This window comes from Sminthopsis crassicaudata, chromosome 2 (assembly GCF_048593235.1).
Source record: "Sminthopsis crassicaudata isolate SCR6 chromosome 2, ASM4859323v1, whole genome shotgun sequence".
In the NCBI taxonomy this organism is placed as follows: Eukaryota; Metazoa; Chordata; class Mammalia; order Dasyuromorphia; family Dasyuridae; genus Sminthopsis; species Sminthopsis crassicaudata.
This window is the reverse complement of record NC_133618.1, coordinates 575,654,833-575,680,482: the sequence shown is the minus strand read 5'-3', so window position 1 is coordinate 575,680,482 and position 25,650 is coordinate 575,654,833. Positions and strand designations below refer to the sequence as shown.

The 25,650-nt window shown below is 35.2% G+C and overlaps 1 protein-coding gene across 2 annotated transcripts in view; it reads left to right on the top strand.

The window, feature by feature from the left end:
- Positions 1-25,650, top strand: part of ZNF592 (zinc finger protein 592) — a 64,166-nt gene that overhangs the window by 19,157 nt on the left and 19,359 nt on the right. For both annotated transcript variants that reach the window (XM_074295311.1, XM_074295312.1), the window contains exon 2: positions 23,123-25,470. In XM_074295311.1, coding sequence (XP_074151412.1) covers positions 23,123-25,470 — 2,348 coding nt within the window. The remainder of the gene's footprint in view (positions 1-23,122; positions 25,471-25,650) is intronic.

The following is a 25,650-nucleotide window of genomic DNA, read 5'->3' as shown; positions in this document are numbered from 1 at the left end:
GATTATATGATGATCAATTCTGAGGGATGTGGCTTGCTTAAACAGTGAGATGATTCAGGCCAGTTCTTATGGTCTTGTGACAAAGAAAGCCATCTACACCCAGAGAAAGAATACAGTGGATTCCATATTCAGTGGAATGTGGAACACAGCATAGTATTTTCACTCTTTTTGTTTTAGTTGGCTTGCTTGCACTTTTTTTTTTTTTTTCCTTTTTGGTTTGATTTTTTTATTTGTGGAAATATGTATAGAAGAATTGTACATATTTAATATATATTGGATCACTTGTCTTCTAGGAGAGGGTGAGAGGAAAGAGAGGCAAAAAAATTAGAACACAAGGTTTTGAAAGGGTGAATGTTGAAAATTATCTATGTATATATTTTGAAAATAAAAAACTTTAATAAAAAAAAGACTGATTACTCAAGTCTGTCTTCTGGATAATGAAAAATGATTACAAATTTGTTTTTTGTGATATCCCTGATTTGCAGTATTTAAGCAGTGGTCATAATATTATTCAAGCTAATTTTAGTTTTTATATTTATTATCCAGCATTCCTGTTTCCTATCTCTTAAATGCTAAATGAATGAATGAATGAACCCTGCAGATTAAAATCCTCCTAACAAATATGCATAGTCTTATAATTCAAAATTCTACTCTGGGCATGTCCAAAATTGTATGTTGCATTCTGCATTTTAGGTTCGTTGCCTCTCTGGCTAGAAGTAGGTGACATGCTTCATCTTTAAACCTCTGGATTTATAGTTTATCATCATTGATCAGAGTTCTAAAGCCTTTTAAAATTGTTTTTTTCAATAATGTCATTGTTAAAATTGTTTGCCTAGTTCTGCATATTTCACTTGGTACTAGTTTATAGAGATCTTCTGTTTTCTCTGAAACTCCATTTTTTTAAACACAATATTTCATTAATTCATATATTATAATTTGCTAAGCTAGTCCCCAGATGGAGGACATCCCCCTTAATTTTTAGTTACTGTTTAAATGACTGCTATAAATATTTTTGTACATATGGAACCTTTTCCTTTTTATTTGACTCTTTAGGATTTCTTGTATTTGATCCGTAGTCAATATGTAGCTTTATAAAATGATATGCATAGTTTGGAAATTTGGGGGAAATATCTTCAAATTCCTTTCTGAATGGACAGGCCAATTTATAGCTTTATCCACAGGGCATTGGCTTGTTTGCCTTTCCCCACCTCCACCCTCCCCACCCTCAGCAGTAGATGTTTTCTTCTTTTGTTATCTTTGAAAATCTAATGGGTATGAACAAGTTGCTTTAATTTGCATTTCTTTAATTATTTGTGATTTGGAACATTTTAATAATGTAGTTGTTGATAGTTTGGATTTCTTCCTTTAAAAACTGCCTCCTCATATCCATTGACTATTTGTCCATTGGATAAATTTAAATTATAAATTTAAACCAATTCTGTGTATCTTTTGAATATGAGACTTTTGTCAGAGAACTTGATTTTTATTCCCATTTAATTGTTTTATCTTCTGATTTTCACTATATTAGATTTGTGCAAAAGCATTTTAAGTTTTATATTATCAAAATTGCCCAGTTTATTTTTATTTGGCCATGAATTCTTTACCTATTTATAGATATGAAAAATAATTTCTTGTACCTCTAATTTGTTTATGATGTCAATCACATGTATCCATTTGGAGTTTATTTTGATATATACTTTGTGAAATATTGGTCAATATTTAAATTCTGCCAAACTGCTTTCCAGTTTTCCTAGTAGTTTCTGCCTAGTAATTGGAGTCTTTGGCTTTATCAGACACCATGCTGCTTTATGTTGCATACCAAATCTGTTCTAAAGAGATTGACCTCTTTTTAAAACTGTTATATCATTTTAATGATTATTACTTTGTGGTATTATATATATATATATATATATATATATATATATATATATATATATATATATATATATATATATATATATATATATATATATATATATATATACCTAAGTATGTTGCATGTTCATATATGTTATCTAAAAAGCTAGATTTTTTTCCTTTTTAACTTTTTTCATTATTACTTTTGTTCTACATAAATTTAGTTGTTTATTTTCCCTAGTTCTATAAAAATAATCTTTGTAGTTTAAAGGGGCATTGAGCTAACTTAAATAGTTTTGTCATTTAAAAAATATTGGCCCCATACCTTAATAGTTAATATTTCCACAACTGTTTTTGTCTGTACTTGCGCATTTATACCTGAATTAATACATTTTTGAGTGTACATATAGGTACACATTCAGATATTTTATTGCTTCTGTATCTACTCTGAATAGAATTTCTAGTTTCAGCTTTTCCTATTCAATTTTGTTGGTAATAAAGAAAAATATTGATGATTTCTATAGGTTTATTTTATGTCTTAGAATTTTGCTAAACTTATTTCAGTTTTTAGTTAAATTTTAGTCAAATCTCAGTAAATCATTATCATCTATAAAAAGCAAGAATTTCATAATTTTTTGCTTCTGTTTATTATTTTGATTTTTTTTCCTGCTTTGTATTATTGCTATGTAATTTCTAGGACTATGTTAAATAGTAACAGTGATAGTGGGCATCATTGCTATAGTGGGGATCTTACTGAAATAACTTCTAATTTTTTTCCATTACATATGATTGGTCTTGGTTTTATATAGATATTTATTATATTAAGGAAACTTTATATACTTTATAAGAGTTTTTAACAGAAATGGATGTTAGATTAACATTTTTTCACCATGTATTTGTTTAGTTACACCATTTTTATGATTTATATTATTAACACCCAGTTGTTTATATCACAAATGGAAAAAAAAAAGGAAATTTCAAAACAAATGAAAATTAAGAAAAGGGAAATCATAAAAGCTATTTTGACCTAAATATATAAGCAAATAAATACAGTTAGGTCTTGATTATCGAATAAGAATCTTGTTTGTAAGAAGTAGATGAACTAAACTTTTAATTAAACAGAAGCAGAATCCAGCTCCTAATTTTATTTAAGTTCAATGTGGTTTTTGCTCTCATATTTATTAATCTTTTCTTTAATTTTCAGAATTTCTACTTTATTGCATAGTTGAGGATTTTGGATTTGTTTTAAGTTTTTTTTTAAGTCTTTTGTCTAGTTCATTGATTTGTTCTTTTTCTCTTCTGTTGAGGAGTTTGTTTTGTATAGAGATATGAATTTTTTCCTTAAGAACTATTTTTGTTTTTTCTTCATCTCTTTTTCTCATTTATCTTTTTTCCCTCTCTTCTCTTATCCCTTTTCTGTTTCTTTCTTCCCTCTTTTACCTCTCCTTTTTCCCTCCTTTAATTCCTCTTTCTTATTTTTCCCTTTTTTCTTTTTATCAGTTTAGAAGCATGGGAAAATCATTCAAATTTATTTGGGACCATATATCTGATAGGCTGTTGACTAAAATGCCAATTCTTCCATCTTAATTGCTGTTTCTTCTTTTTTTCTTGCCTGACCATATATATAATTACTCATTTCCCCCCCCCCCCATCTCTTAGATCCTTTAAACTTAATTGTTTTGAATTCTTTTCAATTTTCTTTTTAGAATATTTTGCCTTGCCTTTTCACTTTTCCATCTTCTTTCCAATCTACTTAGTACCATAAGGGGAAAAAAAAAAACCTATACAAAAATGTATAATTAATCAAAGCAAATTTCCATGTCTAAAAAGATTTTTCTTAGTTTGTATTGAGTCCTTTCCCTCTATTGGAGATGAGTAGTATGCTTTATCATTAATTCCCTGAGATCCTAGCTAGTCTTTATACTAAGGATTCAGCTCAATAATATTCCATCACATTTATAAGCCATAACTTGTTCAACTATTCCCCAATTTAAGGACACCCTTTTAGATTCCTATTTTGCCACCTCATAACAGGTATGAAATATTTTTAAAACATCCTTAGAATTTGTTTTGCTTAAAATGTTTGTGGCAGCCCTTTTTGTAGTGTTAAGAAAGTGGAAACTGAGTGTATGCCCAGCAATTGGAGAATGGCTGAATAAATTATGGTATATGAATGCTATGGAATACTATTGTTCTGTAAGAAACGACCAGCAGGATGATTTCAGAGAGACTTGGAGAGACCTATATGAACTGATTCAAAGTGAAATGAGCAGAACCAGGAGATCATTATACACAGCAAGAAGACTATACAATGATCAATTCTGACTGATGTGGCTCTCTCCAATGTTGTGATGATTCAAACCAATTCCAACTGTTCAGTGATAAAGAGAGCCAGAGAGAGAACCATGGGAACAGAAGGAAACACAGCATAGCATTCTTTCTCTCTTATTATTTACTTTCATTTTGTTTCTTTTTTCTCAGTTTTTCTTTTTCTTCCTTCTTGAGCTGATTTTTCTTGCACAACCGGATGGCTGTGTGAATATGTATACACATATTGGATCTGGCATGTATTTCGGCATATTTGGCATGTATTGGACTGCTTGCTGGATGGCAAAGAGGATGGGGGAAGAAGGGAAAAATTTGCAGCAGGGGATTATGCAGGGGTGAATGTTGGAAAAATTACCCATGCATATGCTTGGTAAATAAAAAAGCTTTAATTAAAAAAACAACAACACAGAATTTGTTTTGCTTAGGACTGATTCCTCCCTCTTTCTACCCTTTATCTAATTTCCCATTCTTCCTTCCTCCCTGCCCCTTTCCCTGTTGAGTCAAATGTATTTCTGTATACAGCTATATGTGTATTTTTCTTTTGGCCAGTTCAGGTGAAAGTGAAGTTTAAATATCAACTCTTCCTTTCTCTTTTCTGTCTTTTTGTTTATCTTAATTATGTTAGGTAATGTTCTTTAAACCTTTCCTTTTCAGTGTATTCTCCTCTCTTTCCATTCTTTTCTTAAAGTCATTAAGGCATTGTATTTGAACTGAAGTTCATCTTCAGTGCTTTTCATCATCCTTCATTGTGTTTACTTGTTTTTTGTTTCTCTTCACTCCTGTGTTGAAACTTCAAACTTTCTCTACAATTCAGTTTTTTTTTTTTTTTGTTTGTTTGTTTTTACTCGGGATTGCTTGGAAGGTTCTCTATATTATTAAAAGTCCTCTTCCTCTCTTTCCTCCCCTCTTCTCTCCCCCCCAACACAATATCCTGTTTTGCTGGGTAAGATATTCTTGGATTTAAACCTATCTCCTTTGCCTTCTAGAATATCACAATCAGAATTCTCAGATTTTTTTTTATAGTGATGGTTGCTAAATCATGTATAATCCTGACTGTCTTCATAGTTCTCTTTCTGGATACAGTTGGTGTTTTCTATCCAAAGTTTATTGGAATTACCTTGGATCATTGAACCACTGAGAAGAATCAAGTCTTCCATAGTTGATCATCATATAATCTTGCTGTTACTATGTATGATGTATTTCTGTTTCTGCTTGTTTTGTCAACATCAGTTCATATAACTCTTAACAGGCTTTTCTAAAATCAACTTGTTCATTATTTTTTATAGAATAATAATGTTCCCTTACTTTTACATACCACAACTTAGTCAACCATTCCCTAAATGATGGGCATCTACTCATTTTCCAATTCTTTGCTACCACAAAGAGCTGCTACAAACATTTTTGCACATGAAATTCCTTTTCCCTCTTTTATGATTTTCTTGGGATACCGACCCAGTAGTGGCACTGACTTGTCAAAGGGTATTCACAGTTTATGCCCTTTAGGCATAGTTCCAGAATGCTCTCCAGAATGGTTGGATCTTTTCACAACTCCATCTGCAATGCATTATTGTTTTAGTTTTCGAAATCTCCTCCAACTTATAACATTGTCTTTTCCTATCATCTTAGCCTATCTGTGGGGTGGTACCTCAAAGCTGTTTTAATTTGCATTTCTCCAATCAGTAGTGATTTAGAGCATTTTAAAATATGATTATAGATGGGTTTAGTTTTGTCATTTGAAAATTGTCTGTTCATATCCTTTGACCATTTGTCAGTTGGAGAGTCCCATTTCTTTTCTGATTTTTTCCTTAAGCACTCTCATTAAATTAATGAAAAAATATATTTTAAATTCTCTTAGTTTCTTCCAGGAATTCTTGCCTTTTAAGCCCAAGCTATGTTTTTCCTTGAAGTTTTGGAGTAATCATTTTTTCTTCCTACTGTAATAACTTATTATGGTGGATTTCTTTTTTTGTTCATTCTTATATCCTATTTCCTGACTTCAGGCTTGATGTTAGGACTGGGTTTTGTTCTGATATAGATGTTAATGTCTTGGGGTATTAAGTAGTGTCATTTCATAATCTCAGGGAAGACTTCAGGCTTTCAGTGCTTTCATGGTGGTCTGATCTAGGGCAAAATCTGATTGCTTAGCTATTGGGTTGGGCTCTGAAGAATAGGACACTCAATTGACCTAAAATAAACTGGTCCTATATTTACCTAGGTTTCTGGTCTGGGTTTGGTCTAAGCAAGAGTTGTTGGACTCTGCTAATTGGAAAACTCTTTTGGTTCAGAGTGGCAGAAGTGTAGCTCCTCTTTAATCTGGAATTCCTCCTGGTTATTTCTTTGCAGGCTGAGCCAGATGCTGCTCTGAGCTTGGGGTCTGAGCTACACCACATTGTTGCTGCTGCTGCTGCTGCATTTTGAACTTCCATCTTTCTGTATGCACAATCTAAGACTTCCTTAACTGAGGGCACCAGTCCCTTGGTCAGATCTCCTACTCTGTCCTAGATCTGTGGTCTAGAACTGGATAATGGGTGGTGAAGTTGCCAATTGGTACCTATCCTTGTTCCAGTGCATCTATATGAGTCTAGCAGCACTTTGTATGAGCCTGGGATCTTCTCTTGCCTTCTCTTAGCACTGCAGTCCTTTACATATGCTTCATTTCTGGCCTGACTTGTCTCTACCATCTGCAGACCCCCTTTCTGACACCTTATACCAAGCTGGACTGCACAAAGAACTTACTTTTTCTGGATTTTCCTGTCATGATTGTTCTGTGCATTTTCTAGATTTGTTTGGAAAAATTTAGTGCAAGGGAACTTGCTGCCCTGCCTTTTTTTTTTTTTTTTTTTAAACCACTTGACCATGTTGGCTTCCTTGATTTGAATTCTTTATCTGTAGAGGGCCTGAACTATGGAGAAGTATATTTGAAACAAGGTTTTAACTCAGTGGAACTGATGAGATGATTGTTCTCTAGTTTTAGCATTTAGTATTTAGCATGGGGATGTAATAGTTCTCCAAGTTCACACATAATCAGTATGCTGTAATGATGTAATTACAATAAGATATATAAGGGCTAAAAAGGACTGGAAGATAGACATCTCATCTTTGACCAGCCTCGTGGTGGCTCTCATTTCTCCTGCACTAAGAACAAGACTGGGCCAGAATAAAGAATCTAGACTCTATTCTTGATCATTCTCGAGGTATCTATCTATCCTGCTGAGATCAAGGCCCTTCCGAAGGACCTCCAGAAAGCTAGCCCGAACATTACATTTATCCTTGCTTCCTAGTTGTTCTCTTGTCTACTTGCCACTGTTTCTGAATTTAGTTGAATTCAGCAAATGTCTCTCAAGTTCCTTTTAAATGCAAGATATTGAGGAGAAAAGGTATGGAAAAAATCGACCATTGAATCAAGCATTTATTTATTAAGAACCTAACCCAGTAATTCTTAACCTCAGGGACCATTCATTTTTAATGGAAAAGACAAAGAATTCATGTAAAAAGTGTATACACACATAAATATGTATATAGAAAATGACTTGGGAGAGAGGACACTAGCAGCTGGGAAAAGCTCCATGAAGAAGATGATGCTTGAATATTAACTTAAAGGGACTAAAAAGGCAAAGTTAAGGGAGTGTCTTTTTGTGAGGGATGGCCAGTGTGAAAGCATACAGATGAGAGATCTTGGAATCACATGCAAAGAAGGGAGAGTCGGATTTGGTTGACTCAATTGTGGGGGAAGAGGAATAATGTTAGTGAATTTAGAAAGTTAGGGCCTGTTGTATAGAGGTAGAGGTGTGTGTGTGTAGATTTAAAAACCAAATAGAGGAGTTTCTATTTTATCCTAGAGGCATTACGAAGTCACTGGAGGTAACTAAATAGAAAACTCATATAATCAGAACTGTGTTTAAAGAAAATTACTTTGGCAGCAATGTGTAGGAGAGGCTGGAAGAACTTGAGGCAGGGACACTAATTAGGAGACTGTTGCAATAATTTAGGTGAGAGGTGATGAATGCCTGTTCTAACCTCGTAGCTGTGTGAGAGGAGAGGTCAGACTTGAGAAATGTGAATGAATCAGATATGACATTTCTTCCATCAAGGAGTTTATAAGAGGGAAAAGGTAAGTATACAAATAACAATACAAAGCAGTATGTCATAAGTACCTCAGGAGAGGTTTACAATTGTAGGCCAATTTGTAAGCTAGAGAGATCACATCTAATTGTTGAGGGGGGAAGAATCAAGGAAGATAATGAAAGTAGTGTTTGAATTGGACTTTGAAGGATAAATACAATTGGATGTGTTGGAAATAACAGAATATATTTAAGGTAGAAGGAACAGTATGAACAAAGGTATGTTGCAAGTTTTTAGTTTGACATTCAAGACCATTCATTTTCTAGACCCAGACACTATCTTCTGTTTTCTCTTCAACTGCTCTCTAGATAGTATATTTCTATGGGCTTGGATTTCCCAAATTAGACGATATGAAATATGGCTGTGGTGAGAGTTTGTCACTAAAGTTTGTTTGTGGTCTTATGTTTGTCATGTGTTTTGCTGTAACCTTTTTCATTAGAGAATAGATACTTGAGTAGTCAGCAAACTAGTGTGTCAGCTACCAAGCAAAAGAGCTATACCAAAATAAGTCTTGGCTTTTGTGTTTTTAAGGATAGTTTTCCATGACAGGCTGTAATACTTGGTACATTTTTATTTTCTTTCTCCCCATCTTGCCTCACTTAACCTTTCCCCTTCAGGTTTGGCTAAGAGTATATATTTTTTCTTTTCCCTAGGAGGTATTTATAAAGTAGATAATGTGCCTGGGTAGACATTTTTACTTGGCTTGTTGCTTCATATCTCCAGCTATGCTCACTAAATCCTTTCTCTTAAAAGAACCTTATAAAAGTATGATACTTACTCTAGAATGAACTAGTTATATTTACCTGGGAATCTTTATTTGTAGGTAGAACTAGAGTCTGGTACTTGACCATGAAATCCAGTTCTATAGTAGAATGAGCCTATTTTCTTTTTTTATCTATGTTATTAAGATGTTTAAAGAATGATTATATAGTTCTGTTCTCTCAGGAGAAAAAGGTATGAGATCTATTTTATGGCCTTTTTGGATCAGTCTCTTGTATACATATAGATGGGAGAATTTAGCAAGAGAAACTGGAACTTGCTCACAATGCTGAAAGGATGACTAATAGGTTGCAAACCTGAGGGATTGGGAGGATGGTGTTGCCTGTACAACAAACAATAAGCCCCTATCTTAACACTGAAAATGGTGAGTGGGGTAGGGTGGGAGGGTTTAGGAGGGAAGATAATGAATAAGTTCTCCATTTTCTTATGGTCAATGACAAAGTACTTAAATTACTGGTAAGAGAACTTACTCTCTGATAGCCAACTCTGAGACTCCTGATGACGCAAGAGAAATCTTAGACCAATTAACATTTCCCTTAGGTACTCAAAAAACTTCTTAAATATTGAAGTCATTTTGATTTTAATTTGTCTTAAGAGGCAAATAAAGGATATGCATGATTATTAAGGCCAGCTTAATTCTGGATGAGGTCACCAGATATATACATACCAAAGACTGGGAAATGGTCACAGCCCAGAATTATCTCCTTACCTTTAGTGTTGTTCCATATCTCTATGATTTCCTGGGAACTGCATTTTTTTGTTTTTTTCTTATTTCTATATCTAATGTAGCAAAGACTATTAGACTACTTTCTGACTTCTAATTATAATAGTACAATTGAAAAATAAATGCATCCTAAGGATATTTCTTTTAATTAAGGGTTTTAGGGAAGCAGAACATGATTGGACTGTTGCTTAGGTATTACACTAGGGCATTTTTGATCATTCTACTCCTCTATCTGAATATCCCAGGCCTATAAACTTATGGCTATGACCTGTAAATCCCTAGCTCAGATGTCTTGATACTAAGTCATCTATGATCAATCATTGTCTTGTTTTCTATACCTGTGATGTAATATGAAACCTTAAAACTTTTGGTTTTGGAGTGGGCCTCAGGAAACTCCTAAGCTCAATCTGTCTGATTCTGAGTAGACTATTTCTCAGTTCATTGCTGACTGATGATCTGGTCAGTGATAATCAAATTTCAAAGACCACCCCTCAATCTGGATACTACTTTTTAGCCCTACCCTTGGGCTATAGTATTAACATGACAATGTTAGACCCCTGTAGTTGAGCCATAGAATTAGCATATCTATGATAGAAGCTGGATAAAATGACTCTCCTTGGTTCAATTTCTTTGGTGGAATCCCTTAGAATTATAATGGCTTGTCATTATTTTCTTTCTTTCTCTCTCTCTCCCTCCCTCCCTCTTTACTAGGAAGTTCAGTGTCTGAGGCCAGATTTGAACTTAGGTCCTCCTGACTTCAGGGCTGGTGCTTTATCCCCTGTACCACCTAGCTGTCCCGTACCATAATTTTCAATAAAACTTTGCCCTTTGATTAGGAGATGGGTTCAAGCCTTCAAATTCTTTTGAGATACCTCGTGACACCCGTCTGGGACTTGGCGTCCCCTCTTTCCCAACCTCAATACCTGAACTCTAGGAATTGGGTTACTACTACTTTTATTCATATGATCAAGCTTTTTGCATCTCAGTACCAGTAACTCTCTCTTTTTTTTTTTTTTCTTCTGTGCCTAAGACCCTTTCTTAATATTTTGCCCTGGACCCCAGGTCTTTTCAGATTGGAATCCTGCTTGTTTCTGCCAATCTTCCAAAGGACTGGAGCTCTGCCTTGAACTATAGTTCCTATGGCAAAGTCCTCACTTCTTGCTGCCAGATCTCCTTGGTGCTTGCCATCCTGGATCTCTGCCTATTACCTGCTTGCTTTCAGATTACTTTGAGGGCATTTATCTTCTGCCACTGTCTTACAGATTACAAGCTTTTTTGAGGCAAGTTGCTTGGCTGTTGTCATACTTTTCTGTCTTTCTGCCTGCTTTTAACTTTCTTCTTTTGCCTTCTTCTAGGATTTTCCTGGATTAGTTGTTTTGACTATATAGAGAGCTCTCTAATCTCTGGCATGTAGCTAGTCTCTCAGAATAGATTAGAACAGATAACATCTTTGTAACGTCTCATCTTGGGTATCTCTTGCCCATTTCCTACTATAAAGCTGTCATAGATATTCCATCAAATATGTTGAGGTATTACCTCTAGTTATCTTGACCTTAAATGGATACCAGTAGAGCTTGCAGATCTCACAGGTTATACCTTGCTCTTTAAATACTATTGGTTCATCTTCTTTTTGGTCATCTATTTCTCAGACAATTTCCTTTATGCTTGTTGTCTTGTCCATTTCTTGGCTGGTGGTAATGTTGCTGCTCTTGACCAACACATAGCATTATTAGAAGGAAATTAATATTTAAAATACTGACCTTTGTTTTAGGAGGAGAAGGTGGTCTCTGAAACTCATTTCATTAATTCAGCTGCCTATTGGACATATGAAGCTGGATGCTTCAGAGGCATCTTAAATGAAGCATATCTAAAACAGTTCTCATTATCTTTACCTCAAAATCCACTCATCTTCTGAACTTGCTTATTTCTTTTGAAGACATTAGCATCCTTCCACTGAACCAAATTCACAGCTTAGGTGTCATCTTGAGTAATCATTCTCTCATCTCAATGTACCCTGTCTTTTGACAAATCTTGTTATTTTCTAGCTCCACCGCATCTCTCTCATCTGTCCATTTTTTTTTCCCCTCCAACCCACAGAGATACTAGGCTCTTATCATCATTTCTATTTGCCTGGACTATTGCAGTAGTTTCCTTATTTTCTTTCCTTGAGAATGCCTCATTCTCTCTTTACTCCATTTCATCTTCCAAATAGCTGTCAAGTAACTTTTTCGGAATTGTAGGTCTGTTCTGACCATGTCATTTCTCCTCAGTAAATTCCAGGGACTTAACTTCAGAATCACCTTGTACTTTCTACAGGGAGTCATTTCTGATCTCACCTGATGTTAACTCTGCTCACAACATTGCATTTATGTTTTGTATCCTTTTTTTTTTTTGGTATAAACTTGGTATATAGATTGTCTTCCTTGGTAGAATGTAAATTCCTTAAAAGCAGGAACTGTTTAACTTTTGAACTTCCAGTTCCTGGCACAATGCTTAGCATATAGTATGTGCTTAACAACATTGGTGTTAGGAAGTTACTGTGTGGAAACTTCTACCTATGTAAATGTATAATTGTGCATCTTATTATGGGCTTAGTCCTAGAATACTGATTCATTCACATAATCATAGTGCACCTGGGTGTTAAGGACTTTTAAGGGTCTCCTGAAATTGTTGTTTTTTGAGTTGCTGTATTTTCCAGAAATATTGGAACAAGATCATGCAGAAAGAAGGCCCTGAATGTGTCAAGGATAAAGCCACTTCCCCTCCCAGCTGACATAATTTATTGTTTGCATCCCAAACTGGATTTCTAGTGTGTCCTTAGCAGTCTATACTAAGCTTGTGTAGCTGGAACCCATTAAGGAGATTTCATCATATCTTTATGGTCTAGCAATTCCTAAGAAAAAAGAATGTGACTTTTGTGATCATCTTGCTCCTCCTCTTCGGGAGGGGTTTTATCCTTTTCCAACTTTTACTGCACTTAATCCTGACATGCCACACCCTTTTAGGTGCAAAGTTTGATATCTCCTTCCTTTGTTCTGCTGTTATAAAAATGCAAACTTATGTGAACTCTTTGGATTCCACTTGCATGCTCATTTCTCTTATAATAATCCTAATTTTCTGGTATGTTTTGTGAAGTTGTGATTTCCTGTTGACATGAGGCAAGACCTAAACCTAGGTCATCTTGCCTTTGAGATCAGCTCTTTATGCAGAACACCACGATGCACTCTTTTGCAATCTTCTCTAGACTATCAGGAAAGATTCTTCTTTTGATACCATTGCCCAAGAGAAGTAGAAAATTTGTGTGCTCCTTTTATAGTGGATCTCTAAGAATATGAAGTACATCCTCTCTTTTTTAACTGTACCTCTTAATACCATGCTAAATGAAATTAGTGTTCAAACTTGTTTATAATTGGTGAGAAGTGAAAGGAAGTAATTAAAAAACTGTTGGTGCATATCTAAGTTCCATACCCTGTGTGATCTGTGTTGGGATATCTAAGTTTCTGGTACATGCTGACTTGGTCCTCTTTTAGCCTAGCATTAATACCAGTTTCAGTCATAATTCTAATTGCCTTCCTTCCTAATCTGTCTGGATACTCTACCACACCCTTCTTTCTCCTTGGTGTCTAAGCCAACTTCTCTTGAATCGATTGTGTTAACGAAATTTTCACAGATTTAAACAAACATGATTATTTTTCTGCAGGGAGTATGGCTATTAACTGGATATTCCTGTTTTTTACATTGGTAAGATTGTTAATGTAATTTATGTTTGCATGGGAGAGAATTAAATATCTGTCAGTCTTATTCCCTCATTTTCTTCTTGTTTCCCCAAAAATCAATTGGAAGAGACATTCCATCTTCAAAAAGATGGAAGCTATATAACTATATCCTGATGGATGATTTTAGAATTCATGTTTTTTTTTTTTTTTTTTTAAATTAAAGCCTTTTGGGGGCAGCTAGGTGGTACAGTGGATAGAGCACCAGCCCTGAATTCAGGAGGACCCGAGTTCAAATCTGGTCTCAGACACTTAACACTTCCTAGCTGTGTGACCCTGGGCAAGTCACTTAACCCCAGCCTCAGAGGAAAAAAAAATTGATAAATGGTCAATGATTTCTTAGTTGTTTTTTTTTTCTCCTGCTATTGCAGAGCATTACTGTTTTTGTTTGTTTTTTAAAGAAAATTTTATTTACTACCTCATTGTCAATTTTTTTTTTAGCTTTTTATTTACAAGATATATGCATGGGTAAGTTTACAGCACTGACAATTGCCAAGCCTTTTGTTCCAATTTTCCCCCTCTTTCCCCCCTCCCCCTCCCCCAGATGGCAGGTTTACCAATACATGCTACATATGTTAAAGTATAAATTAAATACAATATATGTATACATGTCCAAACAGTTATTTTAGAGCATTACTGTTTTTTGGATTTATAGACATCTTTGTGAGTTGCTGTGGCCAAAAATTAGTCATTTTTTGATTATCCTTTTATTGATAAACTTCTCTAGACTTAATTAACCTGGTTTTGGTTAATTTGGTTAATTCCCCCTGGTTTTGGAAGTGAGCAGAACTGATGATATAGATGAAGATTTGTCTTATAGGAAGCCATTACAACTTATTAGTACCTGCTAAAGCTTATGCCCCCTTGGCATATATTTCAACAACTCAGGGGCACCTCCATGATATAATGAGGCATACAAAACTGTAGTGGAAGATATCTTTTCTCACCCTTTGACAATCTGTTAATATCTCCAAATATTCCTAGGTTCTGAAATAGATATTTTATTAATCATTTTGGCTTTCCAATGGAAATTTGACTTTTAGGGTTAACTAAGAAAGTGGTTATGGATCTTTGTTCCTCTAACTTTACCTTGGGATAGACAAGTGTTGCAAATAAGTTAAAGTGGTAATGGCAGGGCCTTACCAAAGTTTTCTTGTTACTATAGAGCCCCAGGGAGTATAGAGGGTTGTTTCTAGCCTGTGTCAGTTGAATTCTTCTGTTGTTTTGCCTACATCTGGCCTTTGCTCTAATATTTCCCAATTCTTTTTATTCTGTAACATTTCTAGATGTCTAAAATTTCCATATCTTATGGGCTATGGTTGGTGGTGGTCACCCTGAGAAAAAAAGTGTTTTATCTCCTAGCTGGTACAGAGAATAGCTAATTGGGAGGATTATGCCTTAAGGCATAAAGTAATGGAGAGAAAGTGAAGTCTTATCAGGATAGGGAAAATAAGACCAAGGAAGAAATTATAGGTAGAATATTATAATATAGTACCAAATTTTGTTAAACCAGTGAGCTATTCAAATTAGTATTCTTTCTCTTGTTTATGGTAGTTGGGAAGGTATTATGGGAAGATTGCTTGATAAAATGGCAATATAAATTTAGGAGCATGTGATATCTAAATTATGTTTGTTGTAAAGGACTCTGGCCTTAGAAATGTGCCCCTTTTGCTTATTTCCTTCACCTCTTCAGTAGTACACATCTACACTACATAGCAGTATCTTCTCAGACTACATATTATTGAAGATTACTTTATCCCAGGTAGCATGATATAAAAAGATTAAAAGCTGTAGTTAAATTCATTAGTTACATGGAATACGCTTGAAAAATGTGATGCCGCTTGAAAAATGTGATGCCACTTGGAAATGTGTAACAAGTCACTGAGACTATGGACTTAATTGGTTCTGTGTGGTCTTAGGCAGTGATTCATGAGCATCTTTGTTGGGTTTTAGGAGAAAGGATGAGGATAGCAAAAGGTATCAAAAGATACCTTGTAATCTCTGTGTCATTTCCCTACTGAGAAGGATTTTGGTCATAGAATGTTTAAGCTGGAAAAGTCAAAAATCCTAATGTGTCATCCCATTTTGTCATAGAGAGTAGTCCTGAAGAAGAGAATCCACTTGTCTGGTACTGAACTAACTGGTAGAATTTAGATGACACTGTGCTCTAGTGATCCTTGTTCTAGTGCTTTTTCATTCTAGGGATAGTAAAAATTCCTGTTCTAATCATAATTTAGTTTATATCACCTAGATTACTATAATAATGCAATATTTAGGTTATTTAAACACAATCCAACTTTTGCTTTGATTAATTATAAAGGGTGTTCCTTTGAAATGATTCTCCCCTTTGGAAAATGAAAGAGGAGATCCCTGTGGCCCCCCCAAAATGTTAATCCTCATATACAATGTCAGGGCAGTAATTTTCAAAGACCCTGATTAAGTTAGGAGCAGGCCTTTGTTTAAAAATATTTCCTATACATATTCTCCTTATTTTAGGTACTTATTGGGCTAGCAAACTTCATTTAAAATATATATTACAAAGGAGATAGGAAGAAGATATGTATTTGGAAATGAATGTGATCTTAAAAGGCATCAATAAAAACCAGAAAACATTTGAAAATTACATATATATTCATGGAGGTGGTATTTGGGAGGAAGGGAAAAATGGTATAAAGAGGTAATTTTGGAGTGTGAAGCACTTCAGAGGCTTGTGTGTAGTGAAAGGAAGACAGAAGGGTATTGAATTCTAGATACTAGAGTAAAAACTCTGGGTGAGGAGAGAAAAGTTCAGTTTGATGGGAAGTAGCCAAACATTTTGGACTTAACATTTTGCTTATAGCCTGTTGTGACACTGCCTCTGTACCCCATGAAAAATGGGGACTTGGTGTAGATTTTAGAGGCTTGTAATAATAGAAATGTCAAATTGTATCTTATAAACGGTGTCATGAAACAAGTCATGCTACAAAATGTCAATGTGTGTATGAATCAAAGGAAATCTTTAACTGAGGATCTGACTATATAGGGAGGAAATTAACTACTGATATTATAGGTATAGAAACTAATTCAGCTTTGTCTAGTTTGGGAAACAAACTTTATATCTTTATCTGGATATGTCTAGTCAGTTCCAAGACTAGGCCTTTTCTTGTTACTTCCAATATATCTTACCTTTTGTCTCTTGATACAACTCAGTAAGAAGGGGAGAATTCAACTGGGAAAAATCTTTGGATCAAGTATCTCTTTTAACAAGTAATTTAAGCATTTCTTAACAGAATGTGAAGGAATACTAGTGGTTATTAATAAGAAGAATGCAAAAAAAATTCTGAGATTTTACCTCACATCTAGCAAGTTAGAAAATGTAATAAAAATTGGCTTACATAAATATAGGCAGAATTATAGGAAAATAGTCACACAGTGCATTGTGGATGGAGCTGTGTATATTGGTCTTCTAGCAATTTGTAATTATTTATTTTTCTTGAGAATCTTACACTTTAGATCTAGAAAAAAAATATGAAGGCATATGACATCAGAATTAGATAGGACTGTAGTCAAAATCTAAATAACATTTTGATTTTACAGATGAAGAAACCAGTCTGCAGTGGTTGTGATGTGCCCAAAGTCACGTAGCAAGTTGGTATCAGAGCCATGACTAGAGCCCAGATCTCCCAAATCCTAGTCCAGTGAATGTTTTTTTACTCAGTACTATGCTATATATAGTGCTTGAATTTTAAAATTAATTGCTTATTCCCCTGCCTTAATAAACATGAAATATTGATGTAGACTCATTATCAATGAACATAAATTATTATTCTGGTGAAATGTGTCTTAAAATCCTAGACTATTGGAAGTATTGAAGGGCTTAGCTTGTGCTCTTTTAATGTAGAATCTTTCTTTCTCTTTTACTGTCATTTATCACTATTATTGTGTTGGATTTCTCTTTACTCCAGAGTCCTTTCAAGTTTACTCTTGCTCTAACTAGGAACAGCTATGTTCCCAGACCAGATAATCATCCACGCTTATTAAATCAGTAAGCTAAGATTCACCTAAAATTGAGAATCAATAGTCTTTAGCTCAAGTTAAAATTTAAAGAAAAAATTGGATTTTGTGATTTTCCCCCCTCCCCCCGTATTCTGTATAGAGTTCTTTTTCATTTACTTTACCTCATATCCATTTTACTTCTAATTTCAATTTAATGGCTATTTGGACATTTATATTTTTAGTCTTTACCACTTCTTGGGGCAGTAAGTTCCATATATTTGCTGCCAAGATCACAAAACTGTACTTTTATTTATTTATTTAAATTTTTATTTTTATTAATTTTATAATTATAACATTTTTTGACAGTACATATGCATAGGTAATTTTTTTACATTATCCCTTGTACTCCCTTCTTTTCTGAATTTTCCTCTCCTTCCTTCCACCCCCTCCCCTAGATGGCAGGCATTCCCATACATATTAAATATGTTATATGTACTTTTATTTATTAAAAACCCCCACTTATTTTCTAAAAAATATCTTTCTTTTTCTAATGTTTTGGGATTTGCTAAACAAGTTTCATATATTTTATGATGTCTAAATCTCACTCTTTGCTTTTTGGCTCTTCTTGAATATAAAGGGTGTTTATTTTGTTTTTTGTTTTGAAGTTTTTTTTTTTTTGTTTGTTTGTTTTTTAATTTATTTTTTTCCCCTGAGGCTGGGGTTAAGTGACTTGCCCAGGGTCACACAGCTAGGAAGCGTTAAGTATCTGAGATTAGATTTGAATTCTGTTCCTCCTGAATTCAAGGCTGGTGCTCTATTCACTGCGCCACCTAGCTGCCCCCGAAGTTTTTTTTTTTTTAAATGAAGTCTGACTTTTTATTCTTTTTTCTACTTTCCTTTCTCTGGACTTCTTTAAAATTTGGTATATCTTTATAGAATTATGAATCTAAGACCCAGAGAGGATATCATTTTTCCAACATTTCAGAGTTTGGTAAAAATTGGGATTAAGAGTCCAGGTTTAATTTTACTTATTTAAGCGTATCTGTAATATATAGTGAAAAGACCTGGGTTCAAATGAAGACTTTGCCCATTTCTAGCTATATGGTCTTATGCAAATAACAAAATATTTCTGATCACCTCTTTCTGCATTTGTAAAGGAGACTAATAATACACAAGCTACAAAAGTTGATTGTGGAACACTCATACTAGTCTATTCAACTCACAGAGTCAAAAGCCATTCTGTGATCAGCATTGCCTGCTCACAAATATACCAGAAAAATAAAGGACTCCATCTTCTTATGCTACTTTTAAAATACAAATAATTTGTGCAAAGCAGGTTATTTGCTTTCTTTGTTTTGGTTGTTTTGTATTTCCCTTAAATTTTCCTCCCTTTCTTTAGCAACTTATATGGTGAGGTTTTTTTTTTTCCTTTTGTCCTGGCAGAATATAGAATTTAATTGTCTTCCTCTACTGTTTGTCTTTAAAGTTTAAATTTATAAATTCAGTTTTATACAGATTGAATATTTGTCATTAGTTTGCGTGACTTGAAGTATATTTGCATAGTTAGGCAGGTTAATCTTAGGTAGACATGCATAACTGGAAGAAAAAAGGCATGTAGCCCAGATCCACTTAAATATATTTTTTATAAAAATAAAAATATAACTCTTTTAAAAATAACATAGATATTGATTTCTAGTATTTACCTTTAAGCAACATGATACATAATTAGAGAAAATGCAAACATGTAATTATCATTATTAAGCTTGTTTAAATCCAATTGTTATTAATCACTACTTAATTTAACTGTTTTTTCTTACTGTTCTTAAGTAGAAAATTTTAACTCATTTTTACCCATTTCTTAGAATTTGAAACATAGCCAGGATTTGTGTCCAGCTTAAGCTCATACCCTGGAAATGGGTATCAGCTCTTCAATTAATCCTTACAATGCTTTCTACTGTTCAATAGCCAAGATTGTCCTGTTCTTCCCTTTAATTTCCTTAGGAACCAACTGATCATTATCTCTAATTGTTTCTGCTTATCCTAAGAACTTCAAGTCTCTATCATTTATGCAGCAAGAATGCTACCTTTTTCTATACAGCTCTGTTCTTATATTCCTCCATTTTCTTGTGTCTTAGAGAAAATTGGGAGAAACAATAAGAGGTATGTGTTTTACTTGCACATGGCAAAATGATCTTACATATTGTACTTCTAGAGCTTTCTAGTTGGAAGATGTTTTTCCTTCATTCCATAAGATCTCCTGAACAATTTATATATTCTTTAAAACTTGAAGGGGAAAAAATACCTGTCAGTACCCTGGAATTGGCACCATGTAAATCTTCTCTGGGCCTTACCTTCTTCATAGCACCTGTCCCATTTTATTCTCCTTCATTCAAGTAGATTTTTCATCTTAAATTGGGGTCTTAAAATAAATGAACCATAAGAAATTTATAAAATGAAGAAACTGAAATAAATGCAGAAATAAAAGGATAATGATAATGAGATGATTGTTTTTTCTTTTTGAGTTTTTTGGTTGTTTTTTTTTAAACTGCTGTAGTTTTGAGCCACCTGGGCTCTCGTGGTTGGTATAAAAATGGATTATAGTAATTTGTCCTCTTGGGACAAAGGTTCCTTCCAGATGAAAAGTTCCACAGCTTCCCTTTTTCATTTTTAATGTTATTATTAATGCTTTTTTTTGTTGTTGTTTATATCATTGTCACTTCCTATTGACTTCTCTCTTTTTGCCCAATAGGACATTCCCCTGCAATAAATAAGTTTAATGAAGCAAAACAAATACTTGGGTCATATCTGAAAAAATCTCTTCCTGTATCCTCTTCTACTTTGGTGTCAAGAGTCAGGAGAGCTGCACTAAAGAATTGGTTGCTTACCATGTTGATCTATTCTAAAGTTTGTCAGTCTTGTTTTGTCTTTGTTGTGGTCATTGTGTAAATTGTTCTTTTAGTCCTATATCAGTTCATACAGATCTTGGCAAGTTTTGTACTTTCTTATAGTGCAAAAATACAATGTTTCATTCACACAGCCTAATTTGTTCAGACATTCACTTTGTTTTCCAGTTCTTTAATAGCTTTTCTTCTTAAAATCATGTTAAAACAAACAATTTCTCACATGGAAAATTAAACTTAATTTTGTTTCTTTTCATTTAATAAAAATTATTTTCTATTTCTTTCTCTTTTCTTTTACCTTTCAACTTGAATAAAAAAAGAGAAAAACTAAACTCTTATAACATATTCAGAGCCAAGCAAAACAAATTCCCTCATTGACTATGTACAAAGATTTGTCATTCTGCACCTTGAATCCATTATTTCTGTCAGGTGGATAGCATGCTTCATCATCTGTCCTCAGAAATCATGTTTAATCAGTGATTTGATGAGAGTTTTTAAGTGTTTCAAAATTATTTGTCTTTATAGTGTTATCACTTAAAAATTATTTTGGTTCTTCACATTTCATCCTGGTAAATACAGGACTGAGCCTAGGTTTAGAAAATCTTGAATTCAAATTTAACTTTAGAAACTAACTAGCAATATGACCTTGAGCAAGTCACTTGATCTCAGTTTCTTTATCTATAAAGTGGGAACAATAATAGCACCCAACTCTCTAAGGCTGTTAAAAACTCAAATAAGGTATTTATTATGTGCTTTTAGCATACTGCCTGGTTTATAGTAGGTATTAAATAAAAGAAAAGAAAAAAGAAAGTAGGTTACATAAGTCTTCCCTTTTCTGTACTATTTTGCCTTTTTTTTTTTTTAAAGAGTACAATGGTATTCTATTATATTTATATACCATAATTTGCTCAGTTAATATTCAGGTAATGGGCACTCATTTGGTTTTCAATTCTTTGCCACCACAAAAAGAAGTACTATAAATGGTTTTTGTTTTTTGTTTTTTCTTTTTCTTTTTCTGAGTCTGGGGTTAAGTGACTTGCCCAGGGTCACACAGCTAGGAAGTGTTAAGTGTCTGAGACCAGATTTGAACTCGGGTCCTCCCGAATTCAGGACTGGTGCTCTATCCACTGAACCACCTAGCTGCCCCGTACTATAAATGTTATTGACCACATATGTCAGTTTCTTTTTCCTTTGTTCTCTTTAGAAAATAGATCCAGTTCTGAGTATTGCTAAGTATTGCTAGATATGATGTATTACAAAGAAACTTTTAGATCAGAGTTCCAAATTGCTTTCCAGAAAGATTGGACCAACACACAACTCTACCAACAGTGTTTTAATATGTCTGTTTTCCCTCAGCCCCTCCATCTTTGGGATTTTCCTCTTCAGTCAACTTTATATGATGTGAGATGCTTCAATTTTCATTTTTCTAATTATTGGTGATTTGAAGTACTTTTTCTTTCGCATAGTTATGGATAGCTTGGATTTCTTTCTTAGAAGTCTGCCTGTTCCAACCAGGAGATCATTATGCACTTCAACAATAATACTATATGATGATCAGTTCTGATGCACATGGCTCTCTTAAAAAATGAGATGAATCAAATCAGTTCCAATTGTTCAATAATGAAGAGAACCAGCTACACCAGGCGAAAGAACTATGGGAAAAGAGTGTGGACCACAATATAGCATTTCTACTTCTTCTGTTATTGCCAACTTGCATTTTTGCTTTCCTTCTCAGGTTATTTTTACCTTATTTCTAAATCCTATTTTTCTTGTGCAGCAAGATAATTGTATAAATATGTATACATATATTGTATTTAACATATACTTTAACATATTTAACATGTATTGGTCTACCTGACATTGAGGGGAGGGGTGGGGGGAAAGAGGGGAAAAATTGGAACAGAAGGTTTTGCAAGGATCAGTGCTGAAAAATTACCCATGCATGTCTTGTAAATAAAAAGCTAAAATAAAAAAAGAAAAGAAAAGAAATCTACCTGTTCATATCTTTTGACATTTATTCATTGAGGAATTACGTATTTGAATTGGTTCTTTATATGTCTTGGAAATGAATACTTTATCAGAAAAATTAGCTTCAGAGTTCTTCCCCCTCCCCCAGTTAACTATTTCCCTTCTAATTTTAGCTTATCTATATTAATTTTATTTATGCAAAAACTCTTAACTTTTATGTCATCACAATTTCCCATTTTATTTTCTATGACATTCTCTATACCTGGTTAGTCATAAACTCTTCCTCATCTATATGTCTGGATTAAAGAATTAAACTTTTTCCTAAGAAAAGAAGGTACTGAATCATAGATTTTTTAAAGTGTAGATTCATGTACATTTTTGGAGTGAATGATTTATTTCATACTGGAATTTGAGTCTTCATGAGAGAACAAGAAAATGTAGTATGAATATCCTTTAGTCCAGTCTCAGGCTTAACAACCTCCCTTTTGGATTCAGAATCTGTTTGAAAACTAAATGTTTTTTTCCAGCTCCTCTTTCCCTAGAAAGCTCATAAAATGGAATTGTTGTCTTTTATTATGAAACCTTGATGAGTAGTTGTTTGCTAGTTTGTTCTAGATAGATGGTCTAGTGTCAATGTCTAGAGTGATTCTAACCACTGAAGCAAACACTAACTTCATTCTTTGTTTGTGTTATAGCTGGCATCCAGTTTCCAGTCATGGGGGACATGAAAACCCCAGATTTTGATGACCTTTTGGCTGCTTTTGACATCCCAGACCCAACCAGCCTTGATGCCAAAGAGGCAATCCAGGCCACCAGTGAGGAGAATGAAAGTCCTCTGAAACCAGCAGGAATGTGTATAGATGAAAGTGTGTCCATGACTCATTCAGGGTCAGCTCCTGATGCCCCAGCTGTGAGTGTCATTGTTAAGAACACCAGTCGTCAAGAATCATTTGAAGCAGAGAAGGGCCATGTTAGCCCCAGTCTTTTACATAATGGATTCCGGGGACCTGAACTTCCCCCAGATCCCCATGGCTTGGGACACAATTATGGGAAATTTGATTCTAGTTTTATGAATGGAGATAATAGTAGGAGTTACTCTGACAAGTTGGACCCACCAAAGTCAGAGCCTTTACCAACATTTAGCCAGTTCAGCCCAATCTCCAGTCCAGAGCCGGATGATACTCTCAAAGACAATGGATATGGAGAGAAACAGAAGCATTCTGAAAGCCCTTACTTCCCCCCACCATCTGTATACATCTCCACAGGAACTTCAGCCCTGGAGGTGCTTGGGAAGTTTCCTGTTCCAGAACTTAGTATGTTTGATCATTATTGCAAAAAAGAAGAAAAGATGGAACTGCAGGACCATCAGGAAACTGATCTGGTTGCTAGTGAGAAGGAACATGATCAAACCATTGAAAAAGTGGTAGAATGTAAGAAGGAATTGGTAGATGAAGATGAGTTCTTTGAGGAAGCTCTGACATTCAATAATATCCCTGGCAGTAAAACTGGGGACTCCAAAGGTCTTGTCTCTGAGCTGAATATTTGCTCATCAGTTCCTCTACGGCAGCGCCTTAAACCAGCTCATTCTAAGTTGTCCTCTTGTGTTGCAGCTTTGGTGGCCCTTCAGGCCAAAAAAGTGGCTGGTATTTCAAAGGACGATAAGGCTAGTATTACAAAAGAGCATTTAGGACCCATTAGAGAAGGCTCTAAGGGTAGTCCCAAAATGCCCAAATCACCAAAGAGTCCCCGAAGCCCAACAGAGACCACAAAAAAGAGCATCAAGCCTCCAGACAGCCCTCGGAGCATCTGCAGTGACAATAGTAGCAAAGGATCCCCATCTGTGGCAGCCAGCTCCCCACCAGCAATTCCCAAAGTGAGAATCAAAACCATTAAGACATCATCAGGGGAAATTAAGAGAACTGTCACAAGCATCTTGCCAGACCCAGATGATCTGAGTAAGTCTCCAGTTGGGTCCCCCGTGGGCAGTGCCACTGCAGAGGAGAACAGTGTTAGATTCTCTCCACTGAAGGCACCGAGGGACTTGCCAGAATGTGAGACCTGTAATATCTCTACCCAAACTGCAGATGACCTTTTTTCAGGGTCTATTGTGGATGCAAAGAGCCCTCTGGGTGATGGGAAAGGAGATGAAAACATGAGCAAGCCCAATGAAACTTCATCTTGTCTCAACTCCAGTAACAGAGTTACAAAAGTGACACCTGTGGTCCCTCCGCACAGCAAAAAGCAGCAGCAGCAGCAGCAGCAGCAGCAGCAGCAAAATCTGACAGTACCGGCATCTCCTCTGGCTCCTGCCAATCTCCTCCCCAAAGCTGTGCATTTGGCAAATCTGAACCTGGTCCCCCATAGTGTTGCTGCTTCTGTCACCGCCAAGTCTTCTGTGCAGAGGCGGAGCCAATCCCAACTAACACAGATGTCAGTGTCTCTTGTCCACCAAGTAAAAAAGGCTGCTCCTTTGGTTGTGGAGGTCTTTAATAAAGTTCTCCATGGTGCCAATCCTGTACCCATATATGCCCCAAATCTCAGCCCCCCTGTTGACAGCAAGATTCGATTGCCATCCAGTGGTTATTCCTGCCTGGAATGTGGGGATGCATTTGCCTTAGAGAAGAGCCTGAGCCAGCACTATGGCCGGCGGAGTGTCCACATCGAGGTTCTCTGTACCCAGTGTTCTAAGACCCTGCTCTTCTACAACAGGTGCAGCCTGTTAAAACATGCCCGCGACCATAAGAGCAAGGGACTTGTTATGCAGTGCTCCCAGCTGCTCATGAAACCCATCTCTGCAGACCAAATGTTCTTACAGCCCCCTGCAAACTCCCCAGCACCAGCACCCCAGCCTCTCCCATCCTCTCCTAAAGCCAGTCCAGCTCCTGGGAGCATCAACCCTGCTGCCCCTGCGATGCCGCTTTACCCAGACCCACTAAGACTTGTTCGCTATGGGGTCAAGTGTCTTGAATGTAATAAGCAAGTACAGGATTATATAGCCCTGGCTTCTCATTACCAGAGGACAGCCGAGGAGACTGAGGGGCTGGTAAGTGAGATCTGCAAATTAGACTTCCTGGTTCATCTGCAATAAGTGTGTGAATAAATGCTGTAGTGACAAGCAAATGGGCATGTAATCTTGGCTTATGAATCCTTGGGGAAAATGACAGCTCCTAATGTAGTTGGCTTTTATTGAGAAAAGTCACTCCCAGATATTTAGCAGACATTT